Genomic DNA, 26,815 nt, shown 5'->3' with positions numbered 1-26,815 from the left:
CTGTGTCATAAGGTCTGTAGCCTCACTTTCTTCAAAGTGACTCACGCCAACTGTTAAATATACTCCTTTAAAAGGAGTATCTGCAATAGAAGAGGAAATGTGGTGTTGCTTGCTCCGCTGGAAAAATACTGGACCACCTCATCAGTGAAGTGATTCAGTTCTGATATTGCAGTTTCTGCTTTTTAAGGAAGTGACCTTTGGTTTGGAGCTGAATAGGACTGCCAGTGTTTACCCACACAGCTGTACATTGGGTATTGAGATATTATCACAGTGCTTAAGGCAATATTTGCTAGAGTCATTTCCAGGCATCAAACTGGGAAATTGAAAAGAAATTCTAAAAACAAGTTGTTGCTGGTAAACATCCACATTGCTCACAGCTGGATTTTTTAAGAGATAGTTTAAAGGCATCAAATATAAAATATCTGTCCTTTCTTATCCCCACAGGAATATCTGAGGCACTACAATTCTTTTCCCATTCTTAAAATGGCAAAGACAGCTTTAACTGGATGCACTTCCTACACCTATAATTACTTAATATCTTTAAATCCTTTATTATGTATGCCCCCGTGTAATCTAGGCCTTTCTAGGGTGCTCAGATCAGGCTAAAGGTGATGAACACCCTCCCTGTGATTGCAGCACCTTCCCCAAATGTCTCTCCCTGTGATACCATGCACTCATCATGGTGGGGGAACCCAGGCTTTGACGGGCTACGCAGTTACTTAGCCCATAGCTGGAAAAGCGGGTATTAATATTTACTGTCATCTTAGATCTGTTAAAAAAAAAAAAAATTAAATTAAAATTGCAATGCATCCCATTCAGTTCAATTTCCAAGGCCTTTCCAGAAGGTGGCAATCTTGTTTCATATTTGTGCATTTCCAGCCAGACTCCTGCAGCAGGACTGCGACCTCTGCACCTGCAGAATAAATAAAGAGAAATTCAACTCAATATTAAACTGGCAGCTACAGGCTTATTATAGGCACAAAATGAAAAGAAAAGGAAAAAACTCCTCATCCCTAGAGATAAAGATATTACAAAGCTGAGCATTTTGACTGAAAACAATGATCATTTTAAAAAGTTGTTCTTGGTAGATAAAATTATTTTGGAACTGTACTTTTATTTATAATTACCTTTTAGGACTGAGAAACTGATCATAAACCTATTTTTATAGGCAGAACTTTTTAAGGGGAAGTACGTGCAATGGAAACCTTTTGTTTCTTTCCTGTAGGTGCGATTTGTCTGCCTCACAAAATGAGCACAGAGGAGCTCTGTACAGGAACGATTTTGCTTCCTGGAAGAACCTGGAAAAATACAAAAGTAATACGTGTCTGAACACACAAAAAAGTTGTTTGAATAGGTATTTGAAAAACAAGGAACACCTCAAAGCAATTGAGTTTGCATAGAAAATGAGAATAATTTCCCACGAATAAAAGGGAAAGAGTTACTTCTTGCACAGCGCCCAATCCAACCTGTAACACCTTACTCAGTGAAGGACGTGGGAGATTTACCACAGCAAAGCCTGCAATCCCTATGGAACTGGAGGTAACACGAGTCTGGGATGATTTTTCACTCCTCAGGTCTACTCTTCCGCCACAGCTCTCCTGTACCTTTGGGGATAGTTTGGCCATTCTGCCCTTCCAAGGTCCTGGATGCAGACAGAAACACAAAAGTGTGTCACAGAAAATAATTTTACTGGGAGTTGGACTAGATGATCTCTATGGTCCCTTCCAACTCTAAAAATTCAGTGAAATCCAGTGAAATTCTACAGGCGTCACAGCCACAGGCCTGGGCTTTTGCCAGAGCCCGTGCTCTCTGGAGGGATAACTGTAACACAGGCAATACTTCACATAATTTGGTATTTCGCACCCCAGAAACGCTCTCCAGACCGAGGACCTCTTGAAAGAGATCTCCCTCTTGCACGCTGTGTGTAAAAACCCAGAGATTGGTCTCTACAGAAGCCTAACCAGGTAGTAATAAACCATTTCCAATGTTAAAGATTTCAAAACATTTAATGTTAAGGGAAGAGCTTGTCCACAAACAGCACCAGAAGCTGAGGTTTCTCAGGAGCATCCCATGATGTGCCTGGTGTCAGGATTTCCCATCGCTGTACTTCAGACACGTGCCAAATCAGGCTTTTGGTGCATTAATGTACTTCTGCACCTACAGAGGCAGCAGCTGAAATGGGTTGTTTTCTCCGAGACTCAGCTGTGCCTTGCAGCAGATGCTTTTTCATCATCACCTACATTTTTTTCAAAGATCCTCCCTGGTACTTTAAGCAGTCATATTTTAAAGGAAATAAGAGCACAGAAAAGTAAAATAAAAGTGTTTCTGGTTCTTTGAGGCATCATCCCTTCAAGTCACGTTGTGGCTGCTGGACCACAGGGGTCCTCATCCCCTGTCTCTGAAAATAATTGTTGACATGCAGAGGACATGTTTGTGCTAGTGTCTGTAGGAGCATCCAACTCTCAATCCTCTGCAAGCGGCCGTTGTTCTGGGCGTCAGCAGAGCGCAGTCACTGTAAAGGACAGAAAGCAAGAATTGAGCCAATAAATTATATGTTCCAAAGCACAACAATCATTATGTCGTGCACAGACATTCGCAGTTAGCTTAATGAAGTGAGAGTGAAGGCCCCAAGACCAAAGGGTGTGGAAACCTTCAATCCGCGGCCATGTAATCGCAGCAACTACCCAACTCAACATAAGGCCACAATAAATCACTGAGATAAGAGAAGATTTCTCCAGGAGACTGAAAAACACTGGAACATCTGGAAAGGAAAAAAAAAAAAAAAAAGATTTAGTTGAATGTGTGTTTTGGATGCTTTGTAGGAAAAATATCTGCAAGAGACTGTCTTGTCTTTAAGCACTGAACATTGAGACCCAGGACGTTTCCTGGGGATTAATAACTACCGAGGAGAGTTAATGACCCAGAGAAAAGCTGAGGGTCATTAAAACCAGTCAGTCATCAGCTCATCGGGAAATGCCCTCTGCTGAAGTTTGTTACGGTTGCTGCTAACACCCCTCCTTCTTGGTAAACACAGGAAAAGAAAAAAGCAGCAGCACTCTTCTCCCTGCGTAGCCAGAAAGCCCTGCAGCCGTGCCTCTGCCAGGGGAGATGATGGGGGGGGGGGGCCATCACGCTAGGCTTCCCAAGAAAACATGGTAAAAATTCTCCCCTTGAATTTAGACGACATCATGCAAACACTTAAATAAAATAGTTACAAAGCATTCAGCTAACAAGGTACCGATGAGGTACCCAGAGGAGAATGTCACTAACAGGGCAGCACGTTGATGCGTGACAGAAGCTGTCTCCCTCCTCACCGTCAGAAGAGCCTCAGGGGCTACAGGGAAAGGATGGAGAAAAATTTCTGCCGGTTTTCTATGTGTCCCCAAAAGTGAACATGGCATAATTCAAACTATAGAGGAGCTGGAAACAACATTTCCTCCACAAAAACATTTCTAGACCTAAGAATGGTTTCTCCCTCCCTTACTTTCGCCCAGCGAGCTTGCTGCCCCGCTCCCAAGCTCTCCCTGCGCTGAGCTGTGCTGCCCATCAGCCCGGGGTGGGGGTGGAGGGGGATCAAAGGGACACCTCAAAGCCCAGGTCACCCCCAGCGGCTCCATCTCACCCTGGGATCACAGTACACGTGTGATAAAGAGACCTGCTGTGACACAGCGGGCACAGCTCGGGCTGGGGCACCGCCAGTAACGCACCCAGCCCCCAGATGAACCTTATAAAACCCAGCGAGAAGGAAGAGTGAAAGCATGACCTAGAACGTATGGTGACAGCGCGCGTTCCTTCCAAAATTTTGTGCAACCATCTCTGTTTTTTTTTTTTTTCCCCTCAGTTGCCTTAACTCTGGAGTGTGGTGATGCACAAGAGGAAAGGCGGTGTTCTGTTGTGAAAGAGACCGAATACACCAAGTTGCCAGGCAAATCGTGGCAAATCTTTGCAAATCAAGTATTTCATCCATAAAATGAGGTACGTATTAAGGCATTTCACTAGCTTGTGGTTTGGGACACATGCAGTATCTGCACGTTTCAAACATGAAAAGTAGTGTTGGTACATCATCTTCCAGTGCCCTTACATTAGCTCTAGTTGCACCCGGAAAGCCTTAGAGGTCTTTCAGTAAATGCTAGACATCCATTAGTCTAAGTATTACTTATTTAAGGTGTTCTTTACATAAAATATTAACTTTATTAATAAAGTGCACTTAAAGTTATTAATAGCACTTTTAGCTGAACAAGGACAGAACAGGTTTCTGTCTTAAGGCACCCAAATATCATAGAATCATAGAATCATAGAATGGCTAGAGTTGGAAAGGACCTTAAAGATCATCTAGTTCCAACCCCCCTGCCATGGGCAGGGACACCTCTCACTAGAGCAGGTTGCTTAAAGCCCCATCCAGCCTGGCCTTGAACACTTCCAGGGATGGGGCATCCACAACTTCCCTGGGCAACCTGTTCCAGTGCCTCACCACCCTCACTGTAAAGAATTTCTTCCTTATATCTAATCTAAATCTCTTCTCTTCCAATTTAAAACCATTGCCCCTTGTCCTGTCACCACTCTTCCTGACAAAGAGTCCCTCTTCAGCTCTTCTGTAGGCTCCCTATTATTATCAGTTACTTGAACTCTCAGATTTGGCAATGAGCATTGGGAGAAACGTGCTTATCTGAACATTTCATTTGCCTGACAGTTTGCCAGTAACAAGGGCAAGTAGAAGATAGGCAACAACTACAGTCATGTATTTCCTACCTTAGTCATACTCCACGATACTGTTGCAGGAGCCGGCAGCCAAAAGCAACGTCACGATTGCTCTGGAGAAGGCATTCTCTCAGGGAAATCAGGGAATGTGTGTTTAAGTTAAGGCAGTCAGCCATAAAAATTTCAGGCAGGAAAGTTTCCTTTAACAAGTAGATTTGGTAGCGAAGCGTGTCTAATCTAAAAATGCATTTTTAAAAAAATCTGAACAGTAAGAGGCAAGGGGGTGCATTCAACAAAGATAGCTTGAACCAACAGCAGTTATCAGCTACGGCCATCAAAAGACCATTTTAATCATCAGCCATGTGGAAAGATCTAAGTGCACATAGATGGTTGAGGCAGTGAAATAACATGGGCACTACATGACTGGGGTCCTCCATATTGTCCTTAAGGCAAGAACAACCAGGGACTGCCCGGGTCACCTCCTTCAGCAACAGAGGCTTCAGATAATTTTCACAGAACCATTTAGGTTGGAAAAGGCCTTTACGATCGAGTCCAACCTTTAACCCAGCACTGCCAAGTCCATCACTAAACCACATCCCTCAGCACCACATCTACACGTCCTTTAAATACCTCCAGGGATGGTGAGTCAACCACTTCCCTAGGCAGCCTGTTCCGATGCTTGACAACCTTTTCAGTGAAGAAATTTTTTCCAATATCCATCCTAAACCTTCCCTGGCACAACCCGATCCCATTTCCTCTCATCCTGTCACTTGTTACTTGGGTGAAGAGACCAACCCCCACATTGCTACACCCTCCTTTCAGGTAGTTTTAGAGTTCGACAAGGTCTCCTCTCAGCCTCCTTTTCTCCAGGCTGAACAACCCCAGCTCCCTCAGCTGTTCCTCATAAGGCTTCTGCTTTAGACCCCTCACCAGCTTTGTTGCTCTTCTTTTGCTGCATGGTAAAAGGTCTACTGGGTTCTTCCCCCACCACGCTGGGGTGGGCAGTGGAGGTCTGTATGAGTAATTTAAGAAACACAGGGCAGAAGTTGTTCATCTCAGACAAACATTTCTATAGACACTGCAGCATCTATGCATGGGCAACCTTCTGTAACAGAGAGGCAATTCATTTGGAAGTCCCATTTTATTGATTTGGGTAAATTATTCAGAGCTGATAAAATAAATCTCTGTGTTTTCTTCTGTACAAAATCTTGCTGAACTTTCAACTGGGAAGCTTTCTTGCCTCAACATTTGGCTCCTCTCAAGAGAAGCGTTCCACCAAATTTCTCTTCCTCTCCATCCCTCACAGGAAAAGGATGCACCACTTCTCCTTACAAACTTTGTTTGAATGTTACTCCTCATGACTTTTCAAGATGTGCTGGGGCTGAAATACTCAGGGTAGCAGCTTCTCTTTTATTGCAGGAAAGGGAGAAGACTTATTTTTAAATGGTCCTACTTTTGAGCCAAGCACCTTAATCTTTGTTTTTAATTACAGAATTTCTCTGTGCTTAGAAAAAGAAAAGTTCATCAGGAGACAGAATGATCTTAGGAAGTTCAATCCAGCCCACTCTCACCAGTGCTAATTAGGCAAATGTATTTCCCCAGTGTTTACTTCCCTCCCAAGCTTCACTTTTATTTTCTCTCTCAATGTGACAATCTCAGGCAGCAGCATCCTTCGGCAAAGAGAACGGAAGAGAAATTCAGCAGCCTCCACAGATTAACCCACACACACTGGAGTTTTACCAGTCACTTCTGTCGTCAGCAACAGGCACACAAGTACAATTATTTGCAGTATCAGCACCGAGATACCTTTTGAAGGGGTAGGGCTCAATATAAGGCTTGAAATAAACATGGAAAAGCGAGGCAAGGGAGAGGGAAGACTGCCAGCGAGTCAGAAAGCTCTTCCAATATTTTATACAAACCTTTCGCTTTCTGAGTTTAGCTGGAAATCTGTCAAAATAAGGCCTTACCATCCGCATATTTTTGACTCAAAATAGCAGCAATCAGCACAAAACATAAGTAAATACAGGCAACACAGGCAAACAAACCAAAACATAGTCCACCTTTTAAGTTCTATAATGGCAAACCTGCAAGACTAGGAGAGGGGAAAATGAATATATAGAAGTTCAAAACATAGATGCAAAACATAGAGAAGCCTCCGATTTCACTGGCCTAATATTCTCAAATATCACGGAGAATGAATGTCAGCAAAATGAGTCTCTGTCGCTCAGTAGGTGGATCTCACGCATCACACCGGAACGATCAGGAAGGTGATGCCATGAGCAGACCAAGGTCTCCTACAGCTGCAGCCACTGGGCTTCACCTGGGCACCAGCCTCTTCGCTCCACATTTGCTTGAAGAAACATTTGCCGTACACAGAAAGAAGGTCTGGGAGGAGCATAAAGTAGTACAGCTGGTACAACTCCTCGGGGGAAAAAAGAGCCCACTGCAAATCAAAAGGGAGAGGGGTAATATCCCATGCCGAAGACTGGCAAAGAGGACTTTTTAGACTTCGTTACGGGATCTATCTTCAGCTTAATTTTTTCCTGTTGCTGTTACTGCTTCTGCAGGTTCTGGGGGACTAAAAAGACCGTGTACTTTGAAAACAGCTACAGCAGGAAAGCAGAAAATAATAACAGCCTAAGTTTAAAATATGGCCTTTGTGACAGCACTCTGGAGAGGTAAGATTGCACTGGCCAAGGCCAGGGGAAAAAGCAAGCTGCAATAACCTGAACAGCCTGTTGATAGCCTCGACACGCGTTAAGTTTCAAGCTTCAAGCAGTAACCGGCTGTGACAAGAGTGACTTTTCTAAAAATTCCTCTTTAGTCATCATGTGCAAGCAGAGACGAACTAAAAATCAAAACCTGAAGACTAAAGATTGTTTCTTCTCAAATATCAGTCCTACATCCATGAAATACACGCAGAATGAGGGTAACATTTGAACAGATACCGGTTCTCTTTCCCCCCAGGAATTTTCACAGATACACGGAGGCAGGAAACCGATTGAGAAGGGCAACAGAGAACGACCTGCTAAAACCAAGTAGGATATTGGGCCATCCTTAATATAAACAAAGCAACTGCTTTGGAGTTGGGGAAAACAAGAAAGAGTTTCTAGAGCTTCCTTACATAGTCCCTGTGAGCTGACAGGGCTGACAGCTCAGCCACAGCTTCCATCCAGGTCTCTGCCCTTTCCACCTACAAGATCTTGTGTGTGACGCCTGCTCTGCCAACACCATCTGCAACCACAGACTGCACTGGCCAAAATTGCTGCTAAATTAACTGCTTTTCCATTATTTCCCATGAAGCCATAAAAAAAAAAAAAAAAAATAAAAATTCTTCATGCAGCTCCTCAGTTTAGGACCCGTTTTCAGAAATACGTTTTCAATCTAACTTATTATCCAAAGACAACTGGTTACCATATTCACTCTCTGAAATAACTTAGGGAGAGGAAAAGGAGCAGCATCATTTAACATAGAGAACGTACTACTACACAGGGCTTTTCCCAAATTAAAATGGCAAAACTTGGTAACAGCAGTCATATTCTTGCGACAATAATAGCAAACTAGTAATTCCGACGATGAGTTTTGTAAGACAATGAGCTTATCTGGGTGGAAGTATCCTGAGCTAACAGGTTTCAGTGGTAGCCACAGCTGGTGACTTAGATTAGCTTCTGTAGAGCAAATTAACAGCCTATGCAGTAAGATGCATCACCACATACAGATTTTTAGAGATTTTTAGAGATTCACAGAGCTGACTGAAGACAAGAAACATTTGCTCAGGGAGAACAGGGCTGGGCAATTTTCTTCTTTTTTGACCCGGAATGCTGAGATCCTCTACAAAGGGAAGCTCTGGAGATAACACTGGCTTCTGTATCTTGCAAATTCATCATCTTTCAGGCTGTCTGTTAATTGTACCAGACAGCCACGCATCTTATTTTTGAAGATAACTCTTCTAGAGAGGAAGGATTAAGCTATCACAGCCTGAGGTCCAAGAAATGAAATTTGCTACTTCTCTGAACGTCACTTGGGGACTGCCTTAAACTTTTCTGGGGCACGGGGGTGGGATGTTGGATTTCTCCAGCCCTGCTGCTTTTTGTGTGCCTGCACATGGGAGGGAAGGAGAATGCAGCCCTTACACGTGACACAGAGTACAACTGCCAGGCAGCCTGCCCTTCTGCAAATACCATTAGGAACTTTCCTGTTCAGAAAAACAAACTTAAATCAACATTAGCACCGTAATTACTGCAAAGCTGCTGAATGGGCCACTCTGTTACCTAAAGTCCATTTTAATCCCAGAACAACATAGTTAGGATGGGAAAGACTTTTTAAAGCTATTTGAAATATGCATTACTCCATTTCAGGTCCAGAGAGTCGAGTTACCAGCCTGTAAGTGAGATAAGGCAGCGAGAGAGGGCTGAGACCCCGGGCGGCTGCGGGACTCGGGTAATTTGCTCGTCTCAGCCCTCGGGCCCAGCAAAAGCCCCCAGTAACACCAGCTGGAACGTGTGCACCGCAGCCCCGGACAGCTGGGAGGAGAAAAGGCCAGTCACAAATTAAATTAAGAGGTGTAATATGGTGTGAGAAGAAAAACAAATTGAGATTGTGAAAACAGGTGCCAACTGACATTTACTCAATACTCAGTCACACTTTCCTTTCTCTCTATGTGATTAGCAGCTAAGCTGAATTAGGATAGATTTCATGCTTTGGTGACCTTTGAGAACCCCCCTGCAGAAAAAGAAAAACACCTGTAGCTAGAAGTGGGTTTTTTTCCAAGAGGGTAAAAGTGCCCAACTACTGTGGAGCTGGGTTGGCCAGACTCATACATATTTTTTTACCTTAGTGTATATATTAAGTGACTGCAATCAGATTTATTTTCTTTTTAATTTTAATTTAGTGCAATAAGTAGCACTAAACACAGGGCTTTAAAAAGGCTGACAAACTAATGGATTACATTAACTGTATCATCCAAAGCTGTCTTAAAAGTTGTTGTTTGGAGAATAAACTGAAACCTGTGGTCACTATCCTGAAGTTGCGGGGAAGGGCCACAGTGAAGCGCAAGGGGCGCAGAGACTCGTGCTGTTTCTGTGCCTCTGAAAGCAGGACTGTGATTTTGCATCAGTCCCATTTGGGGCTCCTTGAAATAGAGGTGTTAGCTGGGAGGAGTGCAGGAGATCACCCTGATACCACTACACCTGAACACCATTCCTCCACCAGAGCTATAGCTGGTCACACCGCATGGTGGGAAACCAAACTCTTCTCCCTCTGCTTGGGCAACCTCTCCTGCTCGAGCATCAAGACTCCCACGAGTTCAGCTGCTCTCAGCTGGGGGACTCACCGGAGGTTTCTCAAGGCTTCTCCTGCTCAATGCAGGCTCCACACAACAAGGTCCTACTCTGAGCTTCTCTCCTGGCAGGGAAACAAATCGGTCATTCCTCTTGAGCCAAATCAGATGCCAAGGAGGTCCCTGACACAAACAAAACCTTCTGGTAGGGTAACATTAAGTAGAAGATGTGCCAGGTCTAACTGTTCAATCCAGGACAACCTCCTCATACACCCTCAGCTTCAGCAATTTCAGAAAAGCCTCCTTTGAAACAAAAGGACTGACAGTTCTGGTAAGTCGAGTCTGTGGCCTCAGAGCAACTTTCAAAGCAGACATTCCCTTTTTTCCCCAAAACCACCAGATTTATCAAATTATTCTGGTGGAGTTTACCAACTGGCTGTGTAAGGATGTACCCATCCCAATCACCTGTGGCTTACAGCAAATGTTCAGCCCCATCCTGCGGGGCTCAGAAACACACTCACTCCCGCCCCCCCAAACCTAACTGCGAAACATGAACCACCCCCAGACAACCCCAAACGTGCTACGATGCGCAGATCCCAGGCGCTTTGGGGGAAAATAATTCAAGCTACACCTTCCGCTCATTTTTAATCTCACCGATGTAACTTTATGTGATACTCACGAAACTTTATGCGATAACATGAAGTTTTGGGGCTCTGTTAAACACAGCAGCATCGAACTAACTTTTTTTTTTTTTCCCCCCCAAATCCCCACAGCTGAACAGATGATGGCAAGCGCGTACCGTAAGACCACTTGATGAAAATGTCAGGGGCCTTCGAAATAGTTCACATTCTCTGGCCTTCAGTTTCATGATCATTATCATAATAAAATGTTTTTGGTTATTCCTGGCACACCTGCTGTGTGTCAGTTTTCCCCCACTGCGGCTCCCTTACCCCGGGCACTGCTCACGCTGACACAGACAATCACCTCCTTTATACCAAGCAGATCCCGGGCACTACGGGCCCATCGCACGCTGATAAAAAGCACGGCATATAAAAAGCTTAATAAAGAGAGAGGGATGTAAGACGGGGAAGGTGGTTCAGGGTTAGATTAAATGAGAACAGAGGTCTGGAACTTGCTGTCGCGAAGTTTTGGATCAAAATTCACAAATATTTGAGGTATTTGTTTTCATCTCATATGACCAACGATTCTTGTGAAACGTCAGCAGCAAATCAAGCCAAGAGACAGACTCCTCGAATTCTGAAGCCATAAACCATAACCAAAACACTCTGCAGGGAGCGGGAAGGACAGACGGAAGGGGTGTAGATCCAAGAACTCCACCGCCTGACTTCTTTTTAACCTCTACAGTTCAAGGGGAGTTACACAGAATCATAGAATGGTTAGAGTTGGAAGGGACCTTAAAGATCACCCAGTTCCAACCACCCTGCCATGGGCAGGGACACCTCCCAGTAGGGCAGGTTGCTCAAAGCCCCATCCAGCCTGGCCTTAAACACTTTCAGGGATGGGGCAATTTGGTATTTCAGCTCCTTAAACCTAGTTCTTCTTAATTGCTCTCAGTAACTTCATTGCCCATCCACGAGTACCTTATCACATCTGTCACTCAACGTACACTTGCATTATGCAGTCTCCTCCAAAATAAATTTGCTTTTAGAAGCACAATAACCTGGTTGCGCTTAAAACCAACCCAATCCGAGGCATTAAAAAATGGTTACATATTGACTATATATAATTGAAACAGACCACATTTTAAATAACGCATTATCTGGTTTAGATGTATTTGGAACATCTTATTTTGTAAGTTTAATTAGTTTAACAAAACACTCATACAGATTCCTACACTACGTAAACAATAGCTGCTGCGGCAAAACCTACTAAGCACAAACAAGACTAGAAATGTCTGTTTTGCTTCAATTTAAAAAAATAAATCAATAGCAGAATTATTTTTTTTTACTTGACATCTTACACTGAGCAAATGTTGAAAATCTCAGGTAATTATCCTTGCAAGATTTTCCCTCTTAGGTCTTGTGAATTTAAGTTACCCAAAAGATGCAGCAGGCTGTTAGTATCAAGCAATGGAATTTATCCGGCATGTGGAATTGTTAAAGAGAATATTCATTTAAATGAAATTATTCCAGGCCCGTAAGAGACAGGCCCAGAAATAGAAGTCTAAATGTGATTTCTTTCCCAATTAACTTAAGGAACTGGCACCATGCAGAAGGCACAAGCATACATGGTCAAATCAGGCTCAAAGGCAGTAACTCAAGAATGCAGCTTTTGCATTACTATTTTGTAATCAGCTTCTGTTAGCCAAGATTTCCCTCTGTGCCCTTCCCTGCAGTTATACTGAAAATGCATTCTTCAACAACTCAGATAATTCCGTGCTCTGAACATCTGTAATTCCCACAAACCACAATTCTTTGCCCACATCTTCCCTACAGACACAACCCCTCTGCCTTTAAGCTAGTCCAGTGCTGCTTGAGCAACGCGTGGACCCATGGCACCACTCACCAAAAAGGTGTTTACACTGTCCATATGTCCAGAGCAACTTCATGGAAAACAGTTCAAGTACCAGAAAACACTCCATATCACTGAAAAAAGACATGCAAATGTATGCCACTCTCTTTCAGCCGCTTCTGGTGTAAGGGTCAGTTGCGAACATAAAAGTACTATGATGAGATTTAGAAAACTCAAGAAAACAATCAACCAAAAAGAAGTCTTCAAAACAGACATTAACATTGTCATATCTTTTATTTTTAAATGAAAAAATCAAAAGCATAATTCCGTTTCCCCATATTCAATTTTAAAATGGCAAAGTGCCTCAAAAGATTGACAGAAGGATCTGTCTGTACTTAATACTTTGCATTGCAACACATATAGATATGTAGAATTTTGTACGACGTATAAAAAACCTAAAGTTACAAAAGATAGCAATGGTGTATATTTTAGAACTCTGTTTTACTTTTCCTTGGAAAAAGGTAGATGGGATTTGCTGATAGGAAAAGAAATTAATCAGAGAAAAACTGTACATTACCTCTGGCAATTCCTAGTGGTGGTACTTAATCGTCTTCATCCTGTAACAAAAATACTATTATTTTCTAGCTAAGCTGACCAGCCAACAGAGATTTAACTGATATTTAACGTGGTCAACAAAAGCAGTTTACAAGGACTACGCAGTTTCTTTGGAGAATAACTCTCTCAATCTGTGGTAAAACCTACAAACAGTTTATGGGAAAGGAAACGAGTATTTCTTGTGAAATAACATTTCTCTGATGTGAAATGCATAATGCAAAATGTTTATCTTAGAACCACACATACACGATATTAGACACACACAAAAAATTAATAGATCAGTAAAGAAATTGCCACTCACAACCTGCAAAAGTTCAATTATTTATAGTGTAATTGGTACAAATGGTGTGAAAGCTTAGACGTGTGGGGGGAGGGAGGCTGGTGGGGTTTTTAAATTTTTATTTATTTTATTTTTATTTTATTTATACTCCCAAATTTTTTTATTTAAACTTCCAACTTCTGAAGTTGAGGGATTTCTGGCCCATCTAATTTTCTCTTCTGCAGTGCTTTCTCTTCAGTTTATTCAACTCCCTAAGTGAACGGAGACAGTGGGAATATTGCACTTCACGTGCTGTTACTAGATGGGTACAAAGTTTTACTGTTTGTTTTCTGAAGAACCTGGTTAATGGATCTATTGGGAGCACATCTCAGTGCTCAGTAAACCATCACTTGACTCAGTACAATAGTTTTCAGTTAAAATAATTTTTAAAGTTAAAATGTAGCTTCTTATGGATTGTTATTATTTCTAGTCCACGATACTCAAAGAAAAATGTTACAGTGGCCACAGAAATGCACAATTTCATGATGAAAATCAGGTTAAGGACTTCTTTTCAACATGGATAGCTGAAGCTGTGACTGTCATTTTATTTACATATGAATAGCAATCCAGTATTCTTAACTATGGATTTAGTAGAGGGTCTTGCACATAGGATATAACCCAATTATATTTCCTATATGCCATTTACAGTGAAGGGTATAACTATTGTCTTCTCTCTTTGCAGAGAAGATATCCCCAGAATGGATGGAGAATTATCCAGTATTCGCAATTCAATTTGCTACGTAGAGTGGAGAGAAAGTGCCGTGGCCCATCCCAGAGACTTCAGTTACACAAATCCCAGTGAGACAGAGAATCAGGCAAACTAGTCGTACCTAAGACCTCACTCTGGTAACCGCCCATATTGTTGCCTTCAAATTATTCCCTTATCTTCATTGCAAGAAACCCAATCATAAAGAAAATTGCCGAGAACAGTATTATATATGAATTCTGTAAGTTGTAGTGAATTACATTTTAGAGATTATATAGTCACGCTATTAGTCTTCTACCCAGTGAGTAAATAACAAACCATTTCATCCAGTGCTCAATCAAGAGTGGCAGCAACAGCACAGAGAAAAACAAAACAAACACACACCAAAACCAAACCAAACAGCTAAATTTAAAGAGTCAGATTCTTGATAGTGGCATCTCTTTACATACTACTTCAATCAGTTTTTATTCAGGTTTGGTTTGGTTTTTTTCTATTTGCGAGTTGGATTAAAATTTGGAAGTTTCCCTCTCCCATCACAGTCAAAAAATTTGACCGATGCTTTCCTGTCTGGTGTCCACCCGCACTCCAGTCCATCCCAGCCAGTGATGGTCTGTTGCGATAACCCGCTATGATCACCACGCGATCGATTCTGGTGTTCGAACCACAGTACAGCCTTCACCACAATAAAGATCTTGCCACGCAAGGTACCACAACACCAAAAATTTAACTTAAGAAATCAAATGACTGCTCCAGGAATTCTGTCTCTATATTCTTACTTCAATAAATTACTGCTTTATTTGGAATGGATACTACTTGATATCCTGGAAAGCATCAACCATGAATTTTACTCCCTTTCCTAATCCTGTCGAGCCAAACGAGTGCACCTACACAAACAGCTCTCCGCTGAGTGCTACTGCGCTTCTTACGGCTCCAGAGGACACACTCTCTGGAGACTATATTCTTGGTAATACCAATACCATTGAAAAAAATAATAATTGGGATCAATTCTATAGCAAGTGAAACAGCACAAATGCTTGTACGTGGAAACACTTGGAATCTCTCAGGTACTTCAGGCAAGTTCTTTCGCTGGTGAGAGCCCGTGCCTTGGTTCTAAAGAACCCCCGTCGGTAACAGCCACTCTCGCTGGCTGCCTTTACCTTATCAGCAGAACGGTTATGCCAGAGCGCATCCAAAGACAACTCGCACAACTGTTAACCGGAAGCCTCAGCACCACTTAGAACCTACGCATAAGAAAAATATCTTAGTTGTCTTTTTCTATACGTAATACACGAGAACCTCGGGCCGATGTTCCCGTCAGCCAGCCCTGCAGAGTCAGCACAACTGCTGAACCCCAAACGGCACCACATTTCAGTTCCAGATAGAATTACCCCCCCACAGCAGAAGACGGAATGAGGCTCCTGTCCTGGTGTGTCCAAGACACCCCCTGGGTTTTTACATTAGGTATAAGCAGGCCTCATCTGTTCACATGAATGACATTAGGGATTACTGGCAGGCCAGTGATTCTAATCAATACAGATAATATAGAACTGAGCAGGTAAGATGGAAAACCATTTTTTTTTTTTAAGCAGACTAAAAGGAATGTTTTGTACGAAGTCCTTGAAAACAAAAAGGATAACGTTGTCTTTGATAATCAAATTCTAACCTCACCTTCAAACTGAAAAATAAGACACCTGTAGCTTGAGGTGACTTGTGCAAAGAGAGTTTTGTTCCTACCCAAGTACTGGCTGGCTATTTTAAGGAAAAGAACCAAAAAAAGCGTTTGTTTCAAGTTCTGGCTACTCCGTGCATGGAATAATCAGGTAACTTGCACAAACATCTTCCACATGTTCTAAACAAACAAGAGTATTCCCAGTTCTCACAGTTTTATCAGAATCCCTTAGCTAGAACTCCAGTAAGTTAATAACAGAAAATTCCACCACTCACTCTCAACTTAATTCAGAATTAGCACGTTTCTAGCCTCAGGCTGAGACAATTGAGAACACAAAGATTCAAAAGACTACTCGGTGCTCGCTTTTAACACTCTTAGGGTAAGAAAGAGCAAGTCCATTCTTGAAAGCCCCATTCCTTACCCCCAACACGCAGCTCCTGGTTGCCAACAAATTCAACAGTCTAGCTCTCTACTTAACCCCAACTTCCGAATTAATTTATGTGCTATTCCAGTTCTAAAACGTCAAAGCAGAATTCCAGTTCCCCCTTTCTGAGCCAGATAACAGATAGTTTAACTGACCCATGCAGATTATCCCAAGCCCAACAGGCCACAGCAATTCCAAGAGGCACAGCACAGCAAACAATTCTTTGAGATATTTCGGGGGAAGAAAGGGGGGAATGCAGTGGCATAGATGTTTCCAGTGTTTCATGAAAATAAAGCTTAATTTCTTTTGAAATACATAATAAAAGCAAACACTGTCTTCATTATATAACTTCCTTTTTACCAAGAGATAAATCATTATATTTGTAGTTAAATCAGTGCAGCGTGAGGCCGATTACGAACTTCACAAAACCTTTAGCAATCCTCACACATTCACTAGAAACCAAAACCAATAAAAACCAGATAATGTGATAGGACTGGAGAGTTAAATAAGCCACAGACACATATTACACTCGCTTAGCAAACAGCAGATATTTTAAAGACTTCTTTTAAAAGAAAGCAGTTTATAATGGAGTGAATTTCTTGCCATTAAATTAACCTAGGATAACGGCTCCAACAAATAAGAACTTGCAATCAGGTAGTAAAATTCCTGAAATGTGTCTATATCCTGTAGCAAAAGTGAGTAAATTAGTGAAAATGGTAAATGCTTTACACTGGGGTCAAAGAACTAACATCTCTGTAGCTCCGGACATCTTTTTGATGAATGTGAAACAGCTGGGATAAATATATCAAGGGTAACAATTGTGCTCCCATGGTAGATCCAGCTGCTGCAAAAATAAACCCGGGGGAAAAAGGCAAAGAGTAAAAAAAACCCAACAATATAAAAAAAAACCCTACGCCATACAATCCTACTGTTTCTGCATATGTTCTTTTACAACACAGGACTCTGCAAATACTGGCTGAAAATGAATGTAGAGATTAACTTGTTAAAAGCAAAACCAGTTTATAAACTGTTTAAAAAAATAATCAAGGAATGACCGTTTTATTTAAACAGCACTTAACAGCAATATTTTTATCTTTATCGATTTTTTTTTTCCCCAGACTTAAGGAACATTCATACCCGCTAGCAACAAAGTTATTTTAAAAATAAACAGAGACTTATAATAATCCTGTTAATACTTTATTAGTGTAATTTTTTAGCTTTCTATTGGACAGAACATAAATGCAAACTCCAAAAAAAAAATAAATTTCAGAGTCCTCTGCCATTCAGTAGAATTGACCATGGCAGCCTGTTTCATATTCATTCTTTGTTACGGAAACGAGAGGAGGGGGAAGGGAGGGAAAAAAGCATCAATAGAACAATTAGGCACACAGCTGACACTTACTGTACAATGATATGCACAAGTAATTTATAACAGCTATATTCATGAGATGTTCTCTTCAGATTCCTCCCTTGTAGTATATGAGCTTTGCTCGAATGAGCAAAGATCACTGAGAACAAGGGAATTAACAAAGGAGTAACAAATAAGACTTTTAAAACAAGTCCTTAAATAAACTAACGCAACAACAGAATGCAAAATTGTTCAGCTGAGAAGACATTTTTAACCTAGACTTCAAAATATTAAAAATTCATTTATTTTACAGTTATTCAAATACACATGCATTAAATGAAAATATTGCACAAAATTAAAATTTAGATTGTGGAATTCATGTATTTTTATTTTGGTACACATTCTGGTAGCACTTAAAATTTACTGTTTAATTCTAGCAAACACCAGCAGCACAAGCTTGAGGATGAACCAAATGAGAAATTCAATTGCTCATTTTCTCTTAAAAATAATTAAGGCTAAAACAAGTGCATTTGTTGACAATGGCACAATTTTCAGCGGCCAGTCACAGCACCCAAAGGCCAGAAGATACACCCAGACACTTAAGTGCTGTATATTAAACATTCAGTTTTGGAGACTTTCCAGGATAATAGGCTGCATGGGTTGACAGGGCAGGTATTTTAAATCATCAACAGGAAAACCATTTAAATAAAGATACATACAAACTTTTTTTAACAAAAAAAAAAGTATTCATTTCTGATGATTCTTGCCAGCCAACAGGTACCACTGAATTAGGAAGCCACATTCTGTATTTAAATACAGAAGACAAAACTTCAATACATATATACATATGCACACACACGTATATAAATGTGTGTATAGGTATATATATGTAATAAATTCATTAAGTAAAATGATTAATAAACATGGTGTGTTATGTTCAGTTCACATTCCTAGAGATATTATTTTATTTTTGTACAGAAATGTACCAGATAATTAAAAAAATAATCCCAAATTTGCACATGATCACTATTCGCTTGAAATTTTTCATGGTACCTACAGATAGATAAGAGGTTCCACAGATTTGACAAAACAGTATTTGAACTTCCCACTCTCATACCGCATAACAAATTCAGTGATTTAAAAGACATGAATTAGATTTGGTAGGATCAACGATATATTTACTATATCGCCAAGAACAATCGCTGAACGATCTTTCATTGGGTCAGATGCCAGGTACGTCTGAGGCACCCTGACATCGGAGGAAGATCCGGGCATGTAAACAATAGGAGCTGGCTATGTTGATTACTTCACACAGAACTCAATAATTTTGTTAAATTCAACAGCACTTAATCAACACGCTTCTACAGAACCTGCAGAGAGGAAAGGGGAAGGTTTCTTACATATTTACCAACTTGTCTTCCTAGGGATTATAAAAGAAAGGGATTTCATTTACAGTATTTAGTTCTGCAATAAAGAAAAAAAAACCCAAGTGCACTTGAGCCCATGCATACTGTATGAGAACGTTAACAGTACAATATGTTCATCATTAAGTAGTATGATAGAAGGCTACATTGCATTAATAGAGTCCATGAGAAAAAATGATCTATATAGAGGCTTCAGTCAAATTAACTAGGTCCTTTGAGAGCCTTCTATCTTCTCTTAGAACGCTTTCATAAAAGGTCTGTGTTCCTCCCTCGCATAAAAGGATCATTTGTTCCCATTAAGACACAAATTGCTGTAAGGATCCTTGATCAATAGCTGTATCTTACCCTGTGTTTAGCGTTCAGAAAAGGAAAAACCCGAACGGACTCTATGGGATTGCTTTCTATTCACCCGGATAGCGGTGCTCAAATAGTAGGGGACTATGAAAAAGAAAACACAAAACTGAGATATGCTGTGGCCAAACAGGATTAATCAGTTGTTACTTTATTTTTAATGGGGCAGAAATTCTTCAATGAAACTAAAACAGATGGATGTGGGGCCTTGATGTCAAATTTTTATTAAAATTTCACGCTATGCAAAAAATAAAAAAATTATTTAAAAAAATATTGTAGTTTATCTCCTTTTTATTTTCATATATACACTGAGATGCATTCAGGAATTTCCAAGTGTTTGTATATGACTAATGAAATCCTTTACCTGTGAGGAACCAACTAATTCTATTATTTTCCCATATGAAGCTTACACACTAAAAGGTAAGGAATCTTTCATTTAAGTAGGACATAGTCTTTTACACCCAAAAAAGGTTTGAAATTTTAATGGGGAGTTGTGTGTAAACTGTGTCTTAGTGCAATTTCCTCATCTTCTAACGTGATGCCTATCCTTTTTGAAATAATGCACCCCCTTCCTTTCACAACCATCAGCTTGATATATGTTCAAATACAGCAATTGAACATAAATATGATGCCCCTTCTCCACTGAAGGTACATGCAAAATGTATGCCGGGTGCTATAAGAGCAAAATATGGCCCTTAATGCTACAGAATAACCAGAAAAAAGGGTTTATTTCTACCGCACCTCTGCCTTTACTAAAACCCCCATTAGATCTAATGTTAGTTTATTTTTCAAAACATGAAAGGTGAAGTAAATGTGGCACAAAAGCCACATTACCTCAACTTTTCTTTGATAAATGTACTTTTATGATGGGGCTATAACTATTTCTCCCCTCTCCTGTGAACCTGCTATTCCAGAGACTGCTTTTCCTTTTAGCTCAGCCTTTACAGGAATGTTAAGAGGGCCCTACAGAGCCTCAACAGCCACAATGCAGAACAATTCCACCTGATTCTCACACATTGCACTATCTCCCAGTGCCAAAACATCCTTTTCTTCCATTGTATCACCACGGTTGTGCTTTACTTGAACAGCCTGGCACTTCTCATTGCTGGCAAAAGATCGACTCAGGAACGGAAGGAATCAGCATTCTTAGATATCGGGCCAGTATTCTTCTCAATGTTGCATGAAGACGCACCAAATCATTTAAGACACACAAACCCTTCTGGTAGTGGTTGAATTACAAGTGAAGATGAGAAGATCCACAGGTCTTACAGATGCATTAATAATCTAATATGTGACACTAGAAGACTGGTGCAGAAATAACAGCATGTGAGTTTGAAGCCCCAGAGAATCTGCCCAAGTAATTAGTCCTGGACAAACGTACACCAGCTTAATAGGTTTGAAGTGTCACCTTTTCTGCAAGGAAGGCGCTTGAGTAGAATGTAGTCTCTGCTTATACCTCTGCATCTGCTTTGACCGTGAATGCAGTTTGTTGAAGAGCTCACGGAACTTATTTTGTGGAAATAGGGTTTCTAGGAATCTTTCCAGAAACACGTACACCATTCTCTTATTCAGCTGAGCGTGCTGGAACATTTCAAAGACCCGAAGAATGCCTTTCCGTGTTGTCTCAGCACCTATGATGTGCTTCAGTTCATCTACAAAAATGAAAATTGCACAGAAGTTTAAGCTAAATTCTGCTTCTGTATAAACAAACTTAATTTTAAGTTTTTCAAATTATGTAGCAAGTAACAGTGCCGCTATTATACATAAATGACTAAAAGTTCTCTTACTGCAGAAAGGATTCCTGAAAATTTCTTCACTTTTACACTATATATGTGGAATCCAATACAGCATGATTTCATGTAAAATACCAGCAATATAGGTATTTCATGCACTGAACTTCAATCCTCTAGTGAAACAAAATACCAGGTTGGTTCTAAGAGAAATACAGTTGCAAAGTCACAATACAGGTGAAAGTGTTCAGTGTGTAATAATTAAAAGCCTTTTTATATAAATACAGCTCATCTGTCGACGCTTCCTTTCACCATTTCAACAATCGAGAAGAATACTGACATTCATTCCAGTAACAATATATGGTAAGGACTATCAGGCTTCAATCCCAAACTCACTTACCTGGCATTACCTCCAGTAATTTGGTCTTCCCTGCCACTCTCGTTCTCATTCTAATAGCTTTGTCCCTCCGTGGAACCGTCTCTGCTAGAATGCCATTGGGCCAAAAAGCATCTCTGTAACAAAAGCAAATCTGTCAAAATACATTAACATTTTATGAAGTGAAAGGCTCTTTTTAATCCCTCAAAGCTATCTCAGAAAACAAATGCAAGGAAGTAATTTGCACACAACAACACACAGTTCAAATATGAGAAAAGGGAAAAGGCAAAAAAGAAATCAAAAGCAAAACGCACAATAGACTCAATCTATTAGTAGCTATCATATATTTTTTTAGTACAAGATTCAGATGATAGAAAATTTTAAGAAAATATTACACACCAAAACCATTCAAATACCAGTTGTTAGATAAAATATACCCCTAAGGTTTGCTTTTGCCATTCAGTCTCTATTGCCACTGAGAGATTTTAAGCTTAGGTCTATTAATTGCTTCACTAGATCTCAGACAGTAATTAACCTATCAACAAGCTAAAGCTGAGATGAAGTAGTTTCAGCATAGTATAAAGCCCAGTGCAAAAGACATGTCCCTGTCTTAAAAGGTATTTTGCCTCAGTGAATGACATACTCTTCCTGATTAAGAAGCGCACATTCTTACTTGGTTCTATTAAAGCATAACAGAATCTCTGTTGTATCTGCCCACATGCAAAACATGTTAGCTTAGAGCTAGGGGTCTTTTCCAGTAATAATTGTTTGCCTTTTAAGGCAAGGCATGTGCATGCCTCCAAGGTAAACAAGACACTTCACCCAGTAAAATGATGAAATTCATAAGTATACCCATGCTCTAGCTCTTCCAGGCTTAAGGAAGAGGTGAAAACTCAAAATATTTTTCTAGATGTGACAATTACTTTCTCTCACTTTACACATGTAAAAAGCAGCATATGCTCCAACTGGAATTCTGTACTAATAGTACTGTACTAATTCTGTACTAATAGTACAGAATAGTACTATTACTAATAATAATTTCCTCACATAAAAAGAACAGGAAGGATACAGAAATTTTAGACATCAATTGGCAAGAACTTCATATTTAACATCTATGATAAAAGACATACCTGAAGCGTTTCACCGCATCAGCTACTTGCTCAGGAGATGTCATCCAATCAACATGATCAACTATTTTTCTAAAAATCAAAGCAACAAGTCTTTCACATTTAATTTTTAAAACAGAAAAAATAAAAATTAAGTATAGTGTTTTAAAGAGCACTCTAGAGGAAATGGAGTATAATTTCAGCATTCCACAAGTAGGTTCTATAAAACTGCACACTAGGAAGGCAAACAGATTCTCAAGATAAAAATCTATGCTCACTGAGCACTCCTAAAGCTAAGGCCTTTTTATTTTTGAGTAAATGTAGGATGACTAAGCAGGCTGGAAAATTGATATTGCATCTCCCATCAGCATTAAATGTTCTGCTTGTAGAGTGCTCCTCTTCATGGAGCACTCTTCAAGTTCTGTTTCTGTAAGAAAAGAACCTACTTAAAATCTCAAATTACCATCCTCATGTATGCAGCTACTTCATAATCTTTAACAGGGGATAGAGACTAATCATAAACTTTGACCTTCGTTCATCAACACATACACACAGCTCAATATCCAGATCTAGTATGTTTACAGAAATTATATAGGCATCTGTGTATGACCATAATTCCCAGGGTTATTTCCCTAAACGTAATTTGAATTTAGTTTTCTAAGAAACAGGAAAACACAATTTTGCTGCAGAATGCCATTAAACCCCAAGAATCTGCTAGGACAAGGCATGATTGCTGAACCTGAGGAAGCTGGGAGTATCCGGAATAGCTTTAAATGCAGAAGCAAAATAGCTCCACACACATCTCTGCAGTAAGAAAGCAGCCGCCTCTGTGCAAACTCAGCAAGTTATACTACTATTTGTTGAACAGGGCAGCATGTTTTTGGAAGCACAGGTCTCAAGATAATTCCTTGGGGCCGGGTGACAGTTATTTCAAAAACACCCAGTGCTATTATTAATACATGGCTGCATCACTACCGGTACAACAAGAACTGTCTATAAGTTTAACAGCACTGATGGAAACATCGAAAATACACTTGTGAAGGGTAAAAAAAAAAAAAAAAAAGATACAGTAAAGAATGTCCTGAAAAACCAATAGGGATTAATAGGAATCTACTTCTCACCTGCCAGAAATTAAGATTTTTGATTCATCGGGAATTAGTGCCAATCCTCTTTCTAGAATTTTTTTTTGGTTTGTATTTTTCTTTACATTTCAGAAACAATTTATTAGAAGGGAAAGCCTGGAATCAGTAGATTTCTAAGGTGAGGGGAAGAAACATTACTTATTTCACACTAATTTGCTATGCATTTGCACGAAAAAGGGTATATGTGAATTACAGAGAACATGGGGGACAGAATGGACCCCATAACAGTCCTTCCTCTCCCCCCCGACTCAATTTTGTGAGAGCAAAAACTTAACACGGCAACTCGGCAGAGTTCACATAATTTGATAGTGCCAGGGTATCACTTGTGGCACCAGACAGATGTAAATAGAAACAGTGCAGATAGTAATAAATAGTATTAACAGAAAGTATAGTGTAAAGTAAAGACAGGGCAAAAAGCATAGACATCATCAGCACTAAGTTACATTCAAGTCCTCTGGCAGGTAAGAGTTGCTGCAATTTGTCTTTCAGCAATGTTTTGTGTTTATGTCCGTTTTACACATTTGTACTTAGTTTATTGATTCTCTTCAAACGGGAATGCATGCAGATCTGTAGCACAGTATACAGTAGTATCAAAAAGGATTTACAGACACAGCCCCCATAGTATCACTCACACAATTGCTCTAGATAAGAAAAGCGGTACCTATTAATTGTGTCACCATATGTTGCTCTAATAAGTTGCTGAAGCAGATTTTTTATATTTCTTCTTAACCACTGATTTCTTTCCTTTAAATCAAAGACTTCATCCATAAGGAGGAGCATTACTCTCAGTGGAATATTGTCATCCACCTGATCAAGTGAGTAAAAGTATAATCAGTAAAGTCTTATTTCAAGAAAGCTACAGTTTTAGTAGCTACTTCACAGCTCAAATGTTTCAGTACCAGCAGAACAACGTCACAAACACTTTGCTTTGTATTTTACTGTAATACGAAATCTTCCCTAGATCCTCTGTAACATCACTAATAGGAAAGATTGAAAATTAAGGATCAACTAGGGTTAAATCTATTGAATATTTAAAATAAAACAAAAAGAAATAGTTATTTTACCAGAGTTGGGCAAAGTTAATACAAGTAAATATGTCCTAAGAGAGAGCTTGTCCCTGACACTTACTTCGGCAACTGTGCTTCCAGCTGCCCCACGTGAAAACTCTGGAAGGTGCTGTTATTTGGCATCTTAGTGGTTGGTATGGTAATGGTTTTAAATTGAAAGAGGGGAGATTTAGATTAGATATTAGAAATAAATTCTTTACTGTGAGGGTGGTGAGACACTGGAACAGGTTGCCCAGGGAAGCTGTGGCTGCCCCATCCCTAGAGGCGTTTTTTCATTTTCATCTTAGTTGTTATTAATGTTTCTCTTACAGAAACAACAGCAGCTTCTCAGGCCTGAACATATGCCAAAATATGAGCCCACACAGTGTGAAGATGTGGCATAAAAAGACAGTATTCGGACTCACAGTTGTATTGAGGAAGAGACCACAAGTATTTATCTCAAATACAACAAACGTACTTGATTTTTTGACTATTTTTTGTCTGAGTGACTAAGTTGTGAACAATGCATCTGAAAAGAGCAGGTGAGAGCTGAAAGGTTTTAAAACATTTGAAATCTGCCTTTCAGAAACACTTGGTATGTTAATTTAGAGAAGGTATCGAGAACTGTGGCTTCTATTCATTTTACACCAGATCAGTGAAATATTTGCACAGAAGCTGCTCATATACTTGAATGATATTATTTGGTTTTGCCTGTGCAAAACAGAAGCCCCAGGAGTACTAAACATACACATTTGTAATTACAAATTCACAGATGCAGTCTGATATAGTGAAAAATAATGGAAAAAAAGAAAACCCAGAAGAATTCAAGCCTATGTTATTCAAGCAAAAACACATCTACTAAGCCATCATAGCAGTTATGCACAGGAAGACAAACTGGAATGCTTTGATGTGACCAAAAAACCCAAAATGTGAAGGGCAGAACAGGTGCAGGTTTATGACCATAGCAAATTGCATATAATCACTGCTAATCTTATGGCTTTTCTGTCCTACTTAGAGATAAAAGTTTTTTTTCCCCAATTGTTTTCACATATATGATCAATGTTTCAATCAAAATAATAGCAAAATACCATAGCTTATGATAACACCAAGAGCTTAAACTTCACTTTCAAGTTTCTAATATCACTACTTTAGACATTTCAGGTATCCACATACTAAAAGGTTATTATTTAGGAAAACATTCTGAAGGTTTTTTTTTCCCCTAAACATAGCAAACTACTTCTGATCCATTAAACAAATTCCCCCTAAAAGGTCATATCAGAAATCAGAATCCATAAAACGACAAAGGAAATGATGCTAATAGTCTGGCATTATACTATCTTTGAAGAGAAAGAAATTGCAGAGAGGAGGGAAAACAAAACAAAAACCCTGCCCACAAAACACAGAAGTATCAGCATCTACACTCTTAAATTATTCTACTGTTGTGCAAACCATTTCAGTAATAACAAAGATGTCAAGCTTACATGCTTCCTTCTAAAATGCTTTTTAAAAAGTTAAAAAGTTAAAAGTTTTAAAAAGTTTTTTAAAAAGTTAAAACTGTTTATAAGTATAATGTTATAATATCAGAAAACAATAAGTATGTAGTGTAACATAAAATAACTCATTAATTTGGTTTTAGAGGAGTCAACTTGGAAAGGGCAAACATCAGACTCACATTGTCATCAATTGGTGCTGCAACACGGCAATGATCAGGATCCGAATAGGTTTTCTGGATCAAAGGAGGCACCTACAATGAAAAAGGTAATGTTTATGAAGTAAAAAGTACTTTAGAACAACAATAAGTCAGATCAATTTTCATAATCAATTTGGTTATGAAAATGAAAACCAAACATTTGGTCAAAAGACGGTTGCATCCTACCGCAGATAAAGATACAGTAATCCCTTCATCTGCCAACACACCAGGCCTGCAGGGATTCTCCTACAGCTAGCAAAGTTATCAACACCTTTAAGACAATCCACATATATTTTCCCCAAGTGCCTAATGCTTCAACTGACAAACACCTAGGAATTCATATGGGACTGATATTTCTTCTGGTATTTCCTCTTGATCTAAAGTCCTGGCTAGTTACAGACTTCCCGGGGAGTCCAACTGG

At 39.8% G+C, this 26,815-nt stretch overlaps 1 protein-coding gene across 1 annotated transcript in view; it reads right to left on the bottom strand.

Moving 5' to 3' along the window:
* Nucleotides 1–17,363: 17,363 nt before the first annotated feature.
* SNX13 (sorting nexin 13) overlaps nt 17,364–26,815 on the bottom strand; it is a 69,766-nt gene continuing 60,314 nt past the window's right edge. The window contains exons 22-26 of the mRNA XM_074150348.1: nt 26,377–26,448; nt 24,320–24,465; nt 22,541–22,609; nt 21,435–21,547; nt 17,364–20,956 (exon numbers count right to left, since the gene is read on the bottom strand). Coding sequence (XP_074006449.1) covers nt 20,709–20,956; nt 21,435–21,547; nt 22,541–22,609; nt 24,320–24,465; nt 26,377–26,448 — 648 coding nt within the window. The 3' untranslated portion in view covers nt 17,364–20,708. The remainder of the gene's footprint in view (nt 20,957–21,434; nt 21,548–22,540; nt 22,610–24,319; nt 24,466–26,376; nt 26,449–26,815) is intronic.

This window comes from Numenius arquata, chromosome 7 (genome assembly GCF_964106895.1).
Source record: "Numenius arquata chromosome 7, bNumArq3.hap1.1, whole genome shotgun sequence".
Lineage (NCBI taxonomy): Eukaryota > Metazoa > Chordata > Aves > Charadriiformes > Scolopacidae > Numenius > Numenius arquata.
Note: the sequence above shows the minus strand (reverse complement) of the source record. Positions and strands in the feature narration are given on the sequence as shown.